The sequence below is a fragment of the Taudactylus pleione genome, unplaced genomic scaffold, assembly GCF_031769625.1.
Source record: "Taudactylus pleione unplaced genomic scaffold, aTauple2 ptg000135l, whole genome shotgun sequence".
In the NCBI taxonomy this organism is placed as follows: Eukaryota; Metazoa; Chordata; class Amphibia; order Anura; family Myobatrachidae; genus Taudactylus; species Taudactylus pleione.
In genome coordinates this window covers 1292024-1308012 of record NW_028284537.1, presented here as the reverse complement: position 1 = coordinate 1308012, position 15989 = coordinate 1292024, and the positions used below count along the sequence as shown (strand labels likewise).

The 15989-nt window shown below is 46.3% G+C and overlaps 1 protein-coding gene across 2 annotated transcripts in view; it reads right to left on the bottom strand.

Annotated features, from left to right (window-relative positions):
• The window catches only part of TMF1 (TATA element modulatory factor 1), a 42335-nt gene extending 27504 nt beyond the window's left edge, over nt 1–14831 (bottom strand). The window contains exons 1-2 of one of the 2 annotated variants that reach the window (XM_088473377.1): nt 14559–14831; nt 10859–12060 (exon numbers count right to left, since the gene is read on the bottom strand). In XM_088473377.1, coding sequence (XP_088329503.1) covers nt 10859–12060; nt 14559–14700 — 1344 coding nt within the window. In that variant the 5' untranslated portion in view covers nt 14701–14831. The remainder of the gene's footprint in view (nt 1–10858; nt 12061–14558) is intronic. The other variant, XM_088473376.1, reaches the window with a different exon arrangement.
• Between the last annotated feature and the right edge of the window lie 1158 nt (nt 14832–15989).

Sequence of the window (15989 nt, the reverse complement as noted above, 5' to 3'; positions counted from 1 at the left end):
TGCTGACGACTCCTCTCCATCCTGGCCTGCTCTGATCCCTGCTGTCTGTCCCAGTGTACGCTGATCCACCTGTACGTCCCGGCTGTCTACTGTCTCCTATCTCCGGCTGCATAGAGCTCTCCGGTAGTAGGGTCTATGCGTGGTCAGGGATTGTGGAGCGGTTCAGAGGGATTGTGGTGTGACCACGAGGGGAGGGGGGTTTTGTTGTACTTTCTGGCACCATTATTTTATGTCAAATGTGGTCTGTAATTACTGGAGTGTGGAGCAGGGAGGGGGCCTCCATTTTACTGTATCCATTCAACTGTGGCCATTTTGTGGACTAGTATAGTGTGTATAACAGTTGCATAACACACAGTGCTGTGCTCCTCACTCACATAATTTTTTTGGGGGGACGGTGGTCTGACTCCTACGCTTTCATCCTGGCTCCTAGATTTTAGAAAAATATGTCAAGCCCTGATATAGTGCCTACTCCCCTCTAAACCCACAGTCTGGCAGTGTCCCCAGATAGGGGCAAAAGAGGAAGTCACAATATAACAGTTTGTATTGCCTTAAGCCACAAACACACTAGACGATAATTGTGAACTATAACGATATCGTTGAAAGAGATGTGTATGCAGTAAACGACGGACAATGTGCGTTCCCGCGGTTGTTAACGATATCCCCAGTCGGCTGAACATGCAGCTCAATCTGGGGATATCGATAGTGATGCCATTCTGCCGAAAGCAGCATGGCCCCCCTCCACCCCCGCGACTTCGTTCGTCGTTGCCGGCAAGTGTGTATGCACTTACCGATGTAGGCACCCCCGCCGTTGCCGCTCACTGGATACATCGTCCAGTGTGTATGCGGCTTTAATGTAGCACTGAGGAACACTGGCACAGCTGGACACATGCAATGACAACGCAGCAAGTATACGATGGATCTGAATAATATAAATTAATGGTTTCATTTATAGCGCAAATGAGTGTACGAATACAGTGCTGCACACGTTACACGGCACATAATCAGCGACGTCGAGGATTGAAGAATTAGGCGAAACAAGAAATAACTTTGGCTAAAGTAGGTCAGGCTGACATTCCTGTATCAGAGATAATTGCCAGCTGACTGCATTAAGCTGGCATCAACTGGTTGACTTATTTCACACCAGTAACCATGTGGCAACTTCTAAGCAACAATAATACTTAAACAAAAATGAAAACAATCCAACCAAACCTGAAAAATAGAAATATTTCTACACGCCTACAGGTGCCAATTATCAATTCATTAGGGACCATTAACATAGTTTTACATTGGGTGGGCACAGTTTTTATGCGCGGTGGGCATAGGATTCAACACTGGGATTTAATGAATGATTGATGCGATTATATTATCCTACAAGGACAAGAGTTATTCGCCTTATAGGCCCGTATGCAAGTAGCGGTGAAAAGTCAGAATCCGCGGAAAATTATCGCGGGTGATGTCATTTCGCCAGGCGGAAACTTTTCAACCTATTCAATTGCAAAGACTTTTCACGTACGAGGAAAGTCAGTGCAATGTAATAGGCGGAAAATATTTGCCTATGAAAGCAGGCGGAAACAAAGTGCGGAATTGAGGTTTAGTGGGGTCAACGTCGGAAATCCACTCAGTACCCATGGGACAGTCCCTGAAAGGATAACTGCGCCAAAAAATCCCTTAAAAAGAAAAAAACGGAAGGACACCCAAAAAAATGATTTTGAAAATGGGGGCGAAAAAGTTCAAAGTTGGGGTACAAACATAAAAAGTAGCCAAATAGACTTTGGGGGGGGGGGGGGGGGGGGTCTGCAAGTATGGGTGTGGTGGTTTTTTGATTGTAGGCGCTTGCAACAGGTGGGTTTTTCGCGATAATTTTAACTTCACTTTAGTGACTTTAGAATACGCTGGAACCCATTTTGAAGTACCCCAAATTTGACAGGAATACTTATTTCCTCCAAAAAAACTCTGCTTTATGCCATTCTTCACCACTTGTGCAAAGACGCTAATTAGAAGATATTGAAACACCTTAAAGAACCCCAGATTTTTATTAGGCCTATTCCAGGCTATCGCTTAATCTTAACAGGGAACGAACCTCACTCATCATCCAAGGCTGCTTATTGGGAAAAACCTGAACAGACTTTTTAAAAGTAATCCTTTCAATACAGCATATGATATACATCACAACCACTGAAGCCAATGGGTCCACATAATACTATAATCTACCGTGTCCTCCTCTACAAACAGATCCCAATCTGTAATAAAGCCTGTACGGGACGAACACTAACATTACTAATGAGAGGCTAAACTGTCTATTTCAGAAGTAGAAAGAGAGGAATGATCCGACCGTCCAATGTGGGGACACAAGATGATCTTATATGAGTCTTTAATATTCGTATATACGTGGTCTAGTGTTATTGCCGCAGGTTGGAACATCCCCATTCTGAGAAAACTTTGGTAAAACAGACTTACGCTGGGTAGACACTGCAGATATATTGGCCGATCAATTGATTGGCCAATATATAGGGTGCCTGTCGGCCAGTGTGTACCCACGATATGTCTGTGAACGGTGTCGGTCACAGACATATCGCGTCTGTGTCTGTTCACAGACATACTGCTGATATATTGGCGCATCTTGCAGTGGGTACGGCGGGCGGTCTGCCGACCTCCCGTACACTTTCAGCAGAGGTCGCGACAAGCGCCCTGGCCAGGGATACCCGCAGCAGAAGACAATGATGGGTGTTCACTCGATCTGCAGATATATCTATTCAGTGTGTACCCAGCTTTAGGTTGGCCTGATTACAGTCTCCGGTAACAATAAATGCACAATCAATCTGGATGTGTAGACTGCTGTTTAGAGACAGCATTGTTTGAAGTGCCCAAAGATAAGGTGACATTTGTGTAAGAAGAAATATCAACTGCAGCCAAAAACACACAGAGAACTCCCAGGACAGATAAAATGACCTACACGGTAACAATGAAAACGCCAGGTCAGTCGAAAAATAGTCGGCAATTACAGCAACATCCGTATAAAAGTTCTTTTTGTACAATCTGTTTTTATTAAAGGTTTCAAAAGAGAAAACGTAGAGATCACAGAAGCATGAAAACATCAACGTATACGTTTCAAAATGTATACAAATTTATATAAAACAATTATCTCGAATAAGAAAAGTGAGATAAAGTAGAAAAATAAAAATACGGAAGGAGTATCACGCAAGGGGGATGGGGGAGGGTCGTTTTGTATTAAAAGAGTAAGTTTAGCCAAATGTAAGGAAGCCAAAATATATATTACGGGATAAGGACGGTTGGATATATATATATATATAGTTTTTATACTCCACAGAGGTTTTGTATTCTAACCATGGAAACCAGGTATTAGTGAAAGTGGAAGGTCTATTGGTGAAAAGGATTAAAAGGTCCTCCATTGACATATAGTAATCGAGTCTCTGGAACCAATCTTTATGGGTGGGTGAATGTAGGAGTTCCAAAAACTTGGAATGACGGCCCTCACTGCATTACTAAAATGGCGCAGCAAGGATTTCTTGTAGCATCCCAATGAAGATTGTGAATAATTAAGTAGCCACAATGCTGGATCACTAGGGACAGTGGCGCCTAACATTTGTTGTGAGATGGAGATAACCTCTGACCAGAATTTAGATAACTGGGGACAATCCCACCATATATGTCGTAATGATCCTCGGGCTTTGAGGCATCTCCAGCAAGAGCTGGATTTTGTTGGAAACATGGCATGGAGTAGAGCATGGTGCCATCTCATTAAAATCTTATCCGAGCTACAGTGTGTCTTGAGGAATATAGTTTGCCACTCTTGCTCTGTGAGGGAAATACCCAAATCTAAATACCCATTTTTTTGGCCCTAGAAGGTATGGAAGAGGAAGGGTTGTTTAAAAGTATCTGGTAGATGGCAGAAATTGTGTGGGAGGGGTGAGTTGGTGAGATACAAAGTTTTTCAAATGCAGTGAGATCTATACTAGAAATTTTCAGTCTACCCGCGGAGGACAGGAAATGGCGAACCTGTAGGTACTACCAGACTGAGGTATTGACCACTTTTCCTGGAGTTCAGTAAATGCTTTAAGACCTGACGTAGTTACCAGCTGGCCAGTCCGAAAAAGGCCTTCTTGCACCTAATTAGGGAAATGAGTAAAATTAATACCAGGTGGGAAACCAGGGTTAGCCAGAAATGACGTAAGAGGGCCAAAGCGTGAAGAAATGTGGGGTAGGTTTCTTAAAGATTTCCAAATAGACAGAGAAGGAGAATTTGTAGGATGAGGGATGTCTAATTTAGGAATAGAAGGAATCCTTGGTGTAATTTCAGGGGGGAGTTTCACCCTTCGAGGGTGACCCATTGCTTTAGCTCTCTATATCTGGTCCACTCAAGGATTCTATTAAGATTGACAGTGTGGTAGTATGATTTGATGTCTGGAAGTTGGAGACCACCCAATTGTTTTGGCCGAACTAAAAGGTCACGTTTAATCCGAGGTTTTTTTCCTAGACCAAATAAATTGCTATATTAAAGACATTTAACGAACGAAACCAAGAATCTGGAATCTGAATGGGTAGAGACTGAAAGAGGTAAAGCAATTTGGGAAGCGTATTCATCTTTACCACATCAATTCTCCCTAACCAAGAGAGATGCTTCAAGTGCCAGTGGGAATAATCCGTTCGAATGGAGGAGAGGAGGGGGGAGAAATTGGTGGCAAAAGATTTGCGACATGTTTTTAGTAATTTTAACCCCTAGAAATGTGATATGGGAAGGATGCCAAGGGAAAGGGAACGCGGACTGTAGACCTGAGATTACAGGAGGTGTGAGCAGACAGATTTAAAGCCCATGATTTTGAGAAATTAACCTTGAAGTTGGACAACGTCCAAAACGTTCAAATTCATGCATCAAATGAGGCAAAGACGTAACGGGATGTGAAACAATAGCTAGTAGGTCATCAACGAATAGGGCCAGTCTGTGTTCCTGCTCACCTGCTAGAATCCCAGAAATATGGGGGTTAGCTTGTATAGATCTTGCTAATGCCTCCATGCAAAGGATGAAAATCAACGGTGACAGAGGGCAGCCTTGTCGCATGCCATTGTGTATGGAAAAAGATCCACATAATTCACCATTGACCCTCACCCTCGCTGAAGGACAAGAATAAAGGGACAGGATCCTATGAAGGGCTAAAGGACCCAGGACCTCATTCAGAGTTGGTCGTTGCGGCCGCACGGTCGTAAGGGAAAAGGGGCCGGATATGCAAATGATGCACTCGCAAGTTGCGTTGTTAAGATGGGATCGTTAGCTGGACGACCAAGGGGAGGATGCGGCCGTAAGACTAAAAATATGCCCCCTTCTCGTTCGCATTACACGTCATCTCCGGGCATATAAGGATTAATCGAGACCATCGGGAACCATCGGAGCTGGTCGTAGAGCTTAAGGTTGACCATACCCTCTCTTAAGCTCTACGATCAAGTCAGTGTAAAATCCTCCCATGTCACGTGTGCTATGACACTACTTTGTTAATTATGCACTCCCATAAAACGCCGTTTGCATAGTCAGGCACGCCTGCTTTCGGATCTCCACTCCCCCGTTCACAAGCACCTTCCCCTGTTACCACCCACAAATGCCTCATCCTGTCACTCAAACTACCGACCTGGCCAAGTTCAAGGAGAGAGATATTTCCGATCGTAACAGCTAGTTTGCACACGCGCATTGCAAATTTTACGCATGCGCAGTTTAGCGAACATCGGCTGCGTACGACCGAGCGGCCGCAACGACCAACTCTGCATGAGGTCCCCAATCCCATGTGGGCAAGCACAGACCTCATAAAAGACCAATTGTTTCTGTCAAACGCATTTTCAGCGTCAGTGGAGAGTAAGATAATTGGGGTCTTTGGTTGAGACGTAGCAAAATGTACCAGGCTAAGGACTTTCGTGGCATTATCACTTGCCTCACGACCTTTGACAAATCCAACTTGGTCACAATGTATCAACTGGGGAATGAGGGGATTTAGCCTATTGGCTATTAATTTGGCATATAATTTAAGGTCCACGTTTAACAACGAGATGGGTCTGTAGCTCGGGCACAGGGAGCGGTCCTTACCGGTCTTGGGGATGACAGAGATGTATGCCTCCAGGAACTGCTTAGAGAATTGAGATTCCACTGAGACATTGTTGAAAGCATTTAGCATCATAGGGGCTAGTTTATCTCTAAAAATTTTGTGGTAGCCTACAGTTAGGTCGTCAGGCCGAGGGCTTTTACCCGCAGGTGAGGAAGCTATAACTAGCTCTAGTTCTTGCATGGAAAATGGATTCTCCAAAGCGAGTTTATCTGAAGGTGAGATAGTAGGGAAGGTAATAGAAGAGAGATAATCCAAATCCGCCCAAGAGTCCAGGAAAATGAACCTGGGTGGTCCGATATCCCGAGGTCTCCAAGCGGGGGGTCAGAGGGACATAAGATAGAGCAGGCTGGTCAGTAAAAGGGACAGGTAAGGCAGGAGCTTCATAAAGCCACGTCCGTCCAAACTGCCGACAAGGCCACGTCCCACCGTACACTAGTTCTCATTGTTGTGGTCATGCGTAGAACTGTATGTGGGAGAACCTGGTGGTTCGGTGGGGTGCCTCGGTACCCTACTGTACCCGTCTGATGTGTGCCAATCTTCTCACACCCTCTTGGAAGACACTCTGACAACAATACTGTCTCCTGCTTAGTAATTTTGAGGTGTTTTAACACGTGATAGCTGCAGACTTTGGGCCTCTATTACACCACACCCGTGTGCATCTATGGCTAATGCTGCAGGAGGCATCTGAAGGAGAAAGACGCCTCCAGCCAGCATCTCAGATCTGATGCCTGATTCCGACCGCGAAGTTTGCAGCATCGGTCATCTGAATGTGCGTAGCCTTGATGTAAACGCTTGGCACTAACTTTTGAGATACATTGTTATTTGGGGGTTTTTTTTATGTAAAAGATTAAACTTTCAAATAAAAAATTACCAGATTTAAAAAATAAATAAAAAATAATAATAATAATTTCAGAATTTAGACAAAAAATAAATAAATAAACAGAATGAGCAGCATCGCTCAGACGTTGTCAGTACTCTTTTTATTTGTTATTCCATGTGCAGCATTGCTGGGAACCTAGTCATGTTTATTATGTGATGGTTAGTAATTCCATGCTGATAATAAGGTACGATCTGCTGTTTGCATGGTATGCAGTAATGTATTCTCAGTAGCCACACCTCATTAATTTTTTGCAAATGATTTGCATAATTACATCACAAAATTGCTGGCTCTTACCATTTATCCCAAACGAACGTTCGAATCTGTGCTTTTACTGATCGGGACATCAGTAACAATCATGGGGGGATGGGGGGTTTGGAGAATTCTGCTTGCACCCACCTGTGGTGGTGAGCAGAAGTATGCAAAAAGTCCAGTTTATGGACGCCCAACCTACCATATGGGCGTGCCGAGGACTTTGCATGGGTTTGGTCGCTTTACGCGTCTAAACCCGGTCTTTTATGGTACGACATGTGCGAAAAGGCATGGGCGCCCTAAACAATTGAATATTGCACCCCCAGATCTCCTGTCACTCCCCCCCCCCACCCCAATCTGGTCCTCACCAAGCCCTAACACCTGATTACTGTAAATTCAGGTCACAACTAACACACAACAGATTGCATTTTGTTATTAAATTGAAAATCTGCCGACATGAAGAAGTTGAGTGTGAAAGTAAGTGCACCCGTATTGTTTCCATATTAATATAGACGGTGATTGAGGCAGGTGCACTGAAGGCACCAGGCTCATTGAACATTTTAGGTTACAAGGACATTTCCACACAAGTTGAAGTTCATCATCCCAAAGTGAGAAGCAATGACACAGAGAACACGGAGACAGCTGACGATCCTCTAAGGAGCAGGTATGCAAACAAATTCACCAAAAGATCATGCTGCAAGACATCGCAATACCACCCTAAAGCTACATCCAGCAACATGATTCAGGTCATGCTTCTTAATATGAATATCACAATACACAGACATGTATGGCTTTCATGAACGGTTTGACTAAAGAAATCCCCTTCTCTCAATACCCCCCAGAAAACACTGTAGTATGGCTTAAGGGCCTGATTCAGAGCCAGACGCAATTAGCGCTCGCTCAGAAAATAGGGGTGGCTATTCAAATGAACCGTTCGCTCTTTGCGGTCCGTTCACGAGCGAACCAAACTTGCGGTCGTCTTTTGGAAAAATACGCCCCCTGGCCGCTCGCATTCCTACGTCATGTCCGCAATTTATTAGATTAATCGAGTACATCGACCAGCGTATGAACTGCTCGCTATTCTTGTGGTTGGTTTTTGCTACCACAAATTTGCGAGCAGTTCTGGCTATAAAATAACCCAGTGACGTGGTCAGTGACGCTGCTGTATTAATTATGCACACCCATAAAACGCCCGTTTTGACCTTTAAGCACGCCTGCGTTCGGATCTCCACTCCCCGTTTTCAAGCACCTTCCCCTGTTACCACCCACATACACCTCATCCTGTCACTCATATTAGCAGGCATTCGCTATTTAGCGAACAAACGATTTTCGGCCGCACTGACTGGTTCACGCATGCGTATTACGATCCGTATGCATGCGCAGTTGGGCAAACATTGCTCGGAGCGAACGAGCGGCCGCTTACGAGCGGCTCTGAATCAGGCCCTAAGTTTGAAAAGTTGCATATGAACAAAACACAAGAGAGCTCCAGAACAATTACCTGGGCTAACAATACCTAAATCGCTTTATTCGGGTTTAAAGAACAATAGCATCTTTGTAATATTTCCTCATGCACCGTGATGATTTGGTGGCTGCTCTGCAACCAAAGGACTGATCATCGGGGGCAACCAAGTTCCCAGAAATTGCAGCTGGACACATCAGTGAGAACTACGGTACCGCAAACATTGCATAATTTAATGCACAACTATATAGGATACAATGGAAAATGTAGACGTGAGGTAGCAGTGTTGCGACTGTTTCTCTAGCACTTGGCGGCCCTTAATGAGTTCACCAAAAGCTCCTGTTTATACCAGTTTAATCTACAGGAAATAGTGAGGTCATCTGTCCCACAACTGAAACAGAGTCTAAACTGAACCATTGCAACAAGGGGATCCTAAGCGTGCCAGCTAATCTACAACTACATGGCAGAAAAACAAATTAAACCAGGTACTGGGAGAGCAAAGTCTAATCCTCAAACCCATTAAGATGTTGTGATGTGACCTTAATAGATGTAAGCATCGACATACTGAAGCAGCGTGGTAAGGAGCAAGCCAGAATTTCTCATAGCATGTAAGAGCCTGATAAACAGATAATGATTACGTGTCAAGTTATTGCTACTGAAGGTGGTTCTACAACACCAATAGGCAACCTGATACACATCAGAGGGGCGCTTAGCCAGCACGCCAACCTTCAAAAGAACCATACGTTACACTTAATCTAAGTAATAAATGAAAACAATGCATTTGATCAAAGAAAGACACCCGACTGTAATAACATACCACCAGGCATTTTAAAGAAGTGTTACATGCTGAACAAATCCGACGCTGAAGCAAAAAGGAGCTGGAGGTCGCAGGTGAAGGCTTGGAGGGCTGCACGTTGCCAGTCACTAGTCTACAAACTACTAAATCATGAGTTTAACTTAGAGATGTGTCCTCATACACTTAGCCTCAATACGCCAAGCGGTACGAGAGGCCTGGCGCAAGTGAGCTGTGATCAGCATCTTTTTAGCATATATTATGCCCCAAAATTGCATCTTAACCGCAATCTGATGCGACTGCACCGATTCATTTCATATGCGACACTTGTGCTGGATGGAGTCTGAGGACCTCATTCAGAGTCGGTCGAAGCGGCCGCACGGTCGTAAGGGAAAAGGGGCCGGATATGCAAATGATTCCCTCGCAAGTTGCGTCCCTAAGTTCGGATCGGTAGCTGGCCGACCAAGGGGAGGAAGCGGCCGGAAGACAAAAAAATACGCCCCCTTCTCGTACGCATTACACGTCATCTTTGGGCATATAAGGATTAATCGAGACCATCGAGAACCATCGGAACTGGTCGTAGAGCTTAAGGTTGACCATACCCTCTCTTAAGCTCTACGATCATGTCAGTGTAAAAACCTCCCATGTCACATGTGCCATGACACTACTTTGCTAATTATGCACTCCCATAAAACGCCGTTCGCATAATTAGGCACGCCTGCGTCCAGATCTCCACTCCCCCGCTTTCAAGCACCTTCCCCTGTTACCACCCACAAACGCCTCATTCTGTCACTCAAACTACCGACCTGGCTGTGTTCAAGGAGAGAGAAATTTCTGATCGTAGCGGCCAGTTTGCGCACGCGCAGTGCGAACTTTACGCATGCGCAGTATAGCGAACATCGGTGGCGTACGACCGCTTCGACCGACTCTGAATGAGGTCCTGAATCTGTATAGGAAGCACGACGGCACTTAGCGTGGCAGAAAACAGCGCCCACTGCATCACTTAGTATACGTGCGATGAGGTTAGCAAATTCTGAGTAAGGTCAGACCTGTTGTAATTGTGCGTGAGGCTCCGATGGTACTCGATGTTACCGATGGTTTCCCAGACTTGCAATGTATTACGGATGTGAATAAGGGGAAGTGGGCGTCCTTATGCTAGGCTGCGGCGGCATTGCGATTGCAAACTTTAGCAAATTTTTGCAGTGGGCCTGCGTGCGTAATCGCAGCTGCCATCGCAATAGCGATCCGTAATGAATCAGGCTCAGTATCCTTACTTACGATGAAGAAGGAAAGTATGAAGAACATAATAATTGGAAGCAAAGTGCAAACAATGCAAGCTGTAAGCAGCCCTTTAGATTTTGTTTTATTACCTTTTGCATATCCTCCGCTGTGTAATCAGCCTTTGGCTCATTGTCAGGCTCCGGCTGCTCCGCCGACACTTCCTGGCTGGCTGCCTCCTGCATCTGATGTGCAGCGACCAGGAGATCCGGCTGCTCTGAATTCACAGGAGTGGCGCTCCTTCCACTCTCCTCCATCTCTATATCATCGCAGGAGTGTGCAAGCAGCGTTTCGTTTACTTCATCATCGGTCTTGCTCTCTGCGGAGTCCGTAACATCCAGGCTTGGGCTGGAAGTGCCAACAGCGATGGCGACGAGTGTGCACCCTCTGCCCGGCAGCTCATCGTCGGAATTTATTTCGCTCACGCTGCGGCTGTCCAGAGATTGGACGCTGAAAGAGTCTATCCTTTCAAAGGCATCAGAGGAAGAGCAGCTCTCGGTGAGTTTAGGAAATTCGTCCAATTGAGCGTATTCTGCAGAGGGGGATAAGAGTTGAAAGGAATTCTGCATTAAATTGAGGTTTCCCTTGGAATCGGTCACCTCTTGCCTGGAGCTGACAGAGCTCTCACTTATTACGCTCTCGTGGTCAAGTACTTCAATGTCACTAGTTGTAGAAGTGCCAGAGGAGAAAGTGCTGATTGGAGGTGATGGTGTATCACTCTGCCGATCCTCAAGTTTTTGGTCTTTGAGGTCTAGTACGTTGTCCTTACTTCCAGTTGGAACCGATGGAGAAGAACCGGTGAGGTCTTCTTCCGGCTTTGGTTCTAAATCGCAGGTCAGATCCTGAGTACAATAACTAGAATTCTGATTGCTCCTTTCATCACTTTCATCCTCTGTAGGAACCTCTGGCTTGTCCAAGAGAAAGTTCTCGCTACAAAAATCTGTTGTTACCAAACCTTGGGTTGGACTCGCTTGCTGCTCTCTTTCTCCAAAGTTATTTCCAAAGTCATCTTCATGACTGACGTCCAGTATAGGCTCGAGTGCGGTTTGCTTTACTTCTTCTTTGGGTCTCTGAGATTTGGCAGGGGGCTTGGACACCACAGAACTAACTATTAAAGGTTTCACCTCAGTAGGTGATAGAAAGACACTGAAGAAATTTTCTGACTCGTCCACCACAGTTCGTCTAACAGGTTTGGTGATGGCAGTCGGTGTTAATGCCACATTGTCCTGAGTCTCTTCTGAATTTCCTCCCCAGTTTGAGTTTTCCCAGCTTCCTTTAAGTGAAGAACCGCCACCTACATAAAAAAAGAGATACAATTAAGTTTAAACTGACTGTTAAAAAGGTATCCTAAAGAAAAACAAGAAAAACAAAAATACACAAGCATAAAACATTTCTGCAACTTTGTTTTGTTATAATATCTGGTTGGTTTGTTTACTCCCTTGTTCTACAATCAGAATGGGCTGGAATTCATGCCATCCCGGTCATTCTCCTGCCAAAGAATGTTAATGAAAACCTTTCAATCAATCAAAGGCCTTTCACTGACATACGGTCACACGGAAGTAATAAAATAAAATACTCTCAGCTCTAACATGCTGGGATCCTAAAAACAGTAATAAAGTTTTAAAAGTGCCATTCACAATAAAACACACAATGTTCCCAGCACTGTGTGCGTGTATACCTATAGAGAGACGTTTAACATCTCATCTTAATAAGCACTGGAAAGCATATGAAGACTATGACAAATGGATGGACTGTAGCTGTTCATTTCACGACATGCCAAAATGTTAGTGTTTCATTTTAAGAACAGAGCGCACCCTATTTCTCACAACTTTTAGGGAGCATAAGGCTACTGATACACACACAGATTGTAGAGGAACCAGGGGCACGCAAAGTGTACGGTGGCCAGAGACATTAGGACACATACATATAGATTGTACAGGGACCAGGGGCACACATAGTGTATGATGGCCAGAGACATATAAAACACAAAAATGTAGATTGCACACTGACACACACATAGATTACACAGTAACCTGGGGCACACAGAGTATACAAGGGCCAGAGACACACAACAGGTTGTAGAGAGACCAGGGGTGCCCCTGGTCCCTGTACAATCTACTGTATGTATGTGTGTCAGTGTACCCCTGGTCCCCGTACAATCTACTGTATGTATGTGTGTCAGTGTGCCCCTGGTCCCCGTACAATCTATGTGTGTGTTCCTGGTCTCTGTATAATCTGTGTGTTCGTGTGCCCCTGGTCCCTGTATAATCTAACACACACACACACACAGCGTTAGATACGGGGATTGTACGGGAACCAGACACACACCGACACACACATAGATTGTACAGGAACCAGGGGGCACACAGAGTGTACGATGGCCAGAGACATACAAACAGGGCACACTGACACACACACACAGATTTTACAGTAACCTGGGGCACACAGAGTGCACAGGGGCCAGAGACATACACAAAGATTGTACAGGGACCAGGGGCACACAGAGTGTACATTCGCCAGAGACATACGGACACACACATAGATTGTACATGGCAACACTGACACACACACACACACACTGTACAGGGACCCGAGTACACAGTGTACAGAGACCGGGGGGTGCAATGACACACACACACTGATTATACAGGGGCACCTAACACACAGAGATTGTACAGGGACCAGGGATCACATTAACACACACACATAGATTGTACAGGGACCAGGGGTACACAGTGTACAGAGACCAGGGGGCACACTGACACACACATAAATTATACAGGGACCAGGGGCACACTGACACACACAAATTATACAGGGACCAGGGGCACACTGACACACACAGATTGTACAGGGACCAGGGGGCACACTGACACACACACATAAATTATACAGGGACCTGGGGCACACTGACACACACAGATTGTACAGGGACCAGGGGGGCACACTGACACACACAGAGATTGTACAGGGACCAGGGGGTACACTGACACACACAGATTGTACAGGGACATGGGGGGGCACACTGACACACACCCATATTGTACAGGGACCAGGGGGCACACTGACACACCCATATTGTACAGGGACCAGGGGGCACACTGACACACAGATTGTACAGGGAGCAGGAGGCACACTGACACACAGATTGTACAGGGAGCAGGAGGCACACTGACACACAGATTGTACAGGGACCAGGGGGCACACTGACACACAGATTGTACAGGGACCAGGGGGCACACTGACACACAGTTGTACAGGGACCAGGGGGCACACTGACACACACACAGATTGTACAGGGACCAGGGGGCACACTGACACACACACAGATTGTACAGGGACCAGGGGGCACACTGACACACACACAGATTGTACAGGGACCAGGGGGCACACTGACACACACACAGATTGTACAGGGACCAGGGGGCACACTGACACACACATAGATTGTACAGGGACCAGGGGGCACACTGACACACACATAGATTGTACAGGGACCAGGGGGCACACTGACACACACAGATTGTACAGGGAGCAGGGGGCACACTGACACACACAGATTATACAGGGACCAGGGGGCACACTGACACACACAGATTATACAGGGACCAGGGGGCACACTGACACACCCAGATTGTACAGGGAGCAGGGGGCACACTGACACACCCAGATTGTACAGGGTGCAGGGGGCACACTGACACACACATAGATTGTACAGTGACCAGGTGCACACCCCGTCTGGCACACAGAGGGACACACGTATCACACGCAGGCCGCCTTATCCTCCCGTACCCTCCTCATAGGGGGTGATGATGGAGTCTGCCCAGGCCGTCTCGTCCTCCTTGATGTCCAGCACCCTGTCTATGGATTTCTGGGCCTGGGTCAGCGCCTGCTTGGCGAAGCTGGAGAGGTGTGAGGCGTTGAACCAGCTCATGATGCCAGGACCTGCGCCTCCCCCCGGGGACGCGTCAGTCACACCGCGGCCGCCACCGATCCACAGCAGCCACTTCCCGAACACGTAGCAGTAAACAAACCCGCCGTGACGTCATCCGGACGCGACGCTGGCTGCCCGGGGGTCACGTGGTGGCTGCTGCTCAGAGGGGTGTTGACGTGTTGTCATAGTAACCGCAGTCCGACTCGGACTCCTCACAGCGCATTATTTCATTTGAGCTGAGGCTATGGTGATATGAGATGCTGTGGAACTATAAGTTCCAGCATGCTCTGCCAGCCTGGGTATCATCCTCCATTAAACTGACCTATTCTGTTGCTAATCTCCATAACTCTTATATGACCATTGATAATCTCTGCCAGATAAACGTCCCTGATCATTATTATTATTGAATGTTATATTGTCCTAAGTGACATCCATGAAGTGACATATTAAAGGGCTCCTCCTCTCTTCATTGTAAACTTGATCCTGGTGCTAGTGGCCTGGCGTGTGCCCAGGCAATAACATTCACCACAGAATTCCTTTCTGAGGGGTCTATTTACTAAGCAGTGTTAGGAGACAGAGTGAAAAGTGATAAGAAAGTGATAAGGTGCCAGCCAATCATCTCCCAACTGCCATCTCACAGGCTGTGTTTGAAAAATGACAGTTGGGAGCTGGTTGGCTGGCACCTTATCACTTTCTTATCACTTTTCACTCTGGGCCTGATTCAGAGCCGCTCGTTCGCTCTGAGCGATGTTCGCACAACTGCGCATGCGTATGGGTCGTAATATGCATGCGCAAACCAGTCATTGCAGTCGGAAATCGTGCGCTCGCAAAACAGCGAGGGGCTGCTAATTTGATTGACAGAATGTACCGTTTGTGGCTGGTAACGGGAAGGTGCTGGAAAACGGGGGAGTGGAGATCCAAATGCAGGCGTGCCTAACGGTAAAAAGGGCGTTTAATGGGAGTGCATAATTATTAAAGGAGCATCATCGACCACGTCACTTGGTTGTCTTTTAGCCTGAACTGCTCGCAGTGATTGCGGTAAGAAAAACCTACCACAAGCACTGCGAGCAGTTCAGATGCCTTTCGATGTACCTGATTAATCTAATAAATACCGGAGATGATGTGTGATGCGAACGGCAAAGGGGCGTCTTTACAAAATAGCGAGTGCATTTTTCGTTCGCTCGCTCAGACATAGAGGCGTCAACAAACCGCAAAGAGCGAGCGCTCAATTTAAATAGCCGGTCCCTTTTTTGGAACGACCTTCCGCAAATAGCGTCCGGGTCTGAATC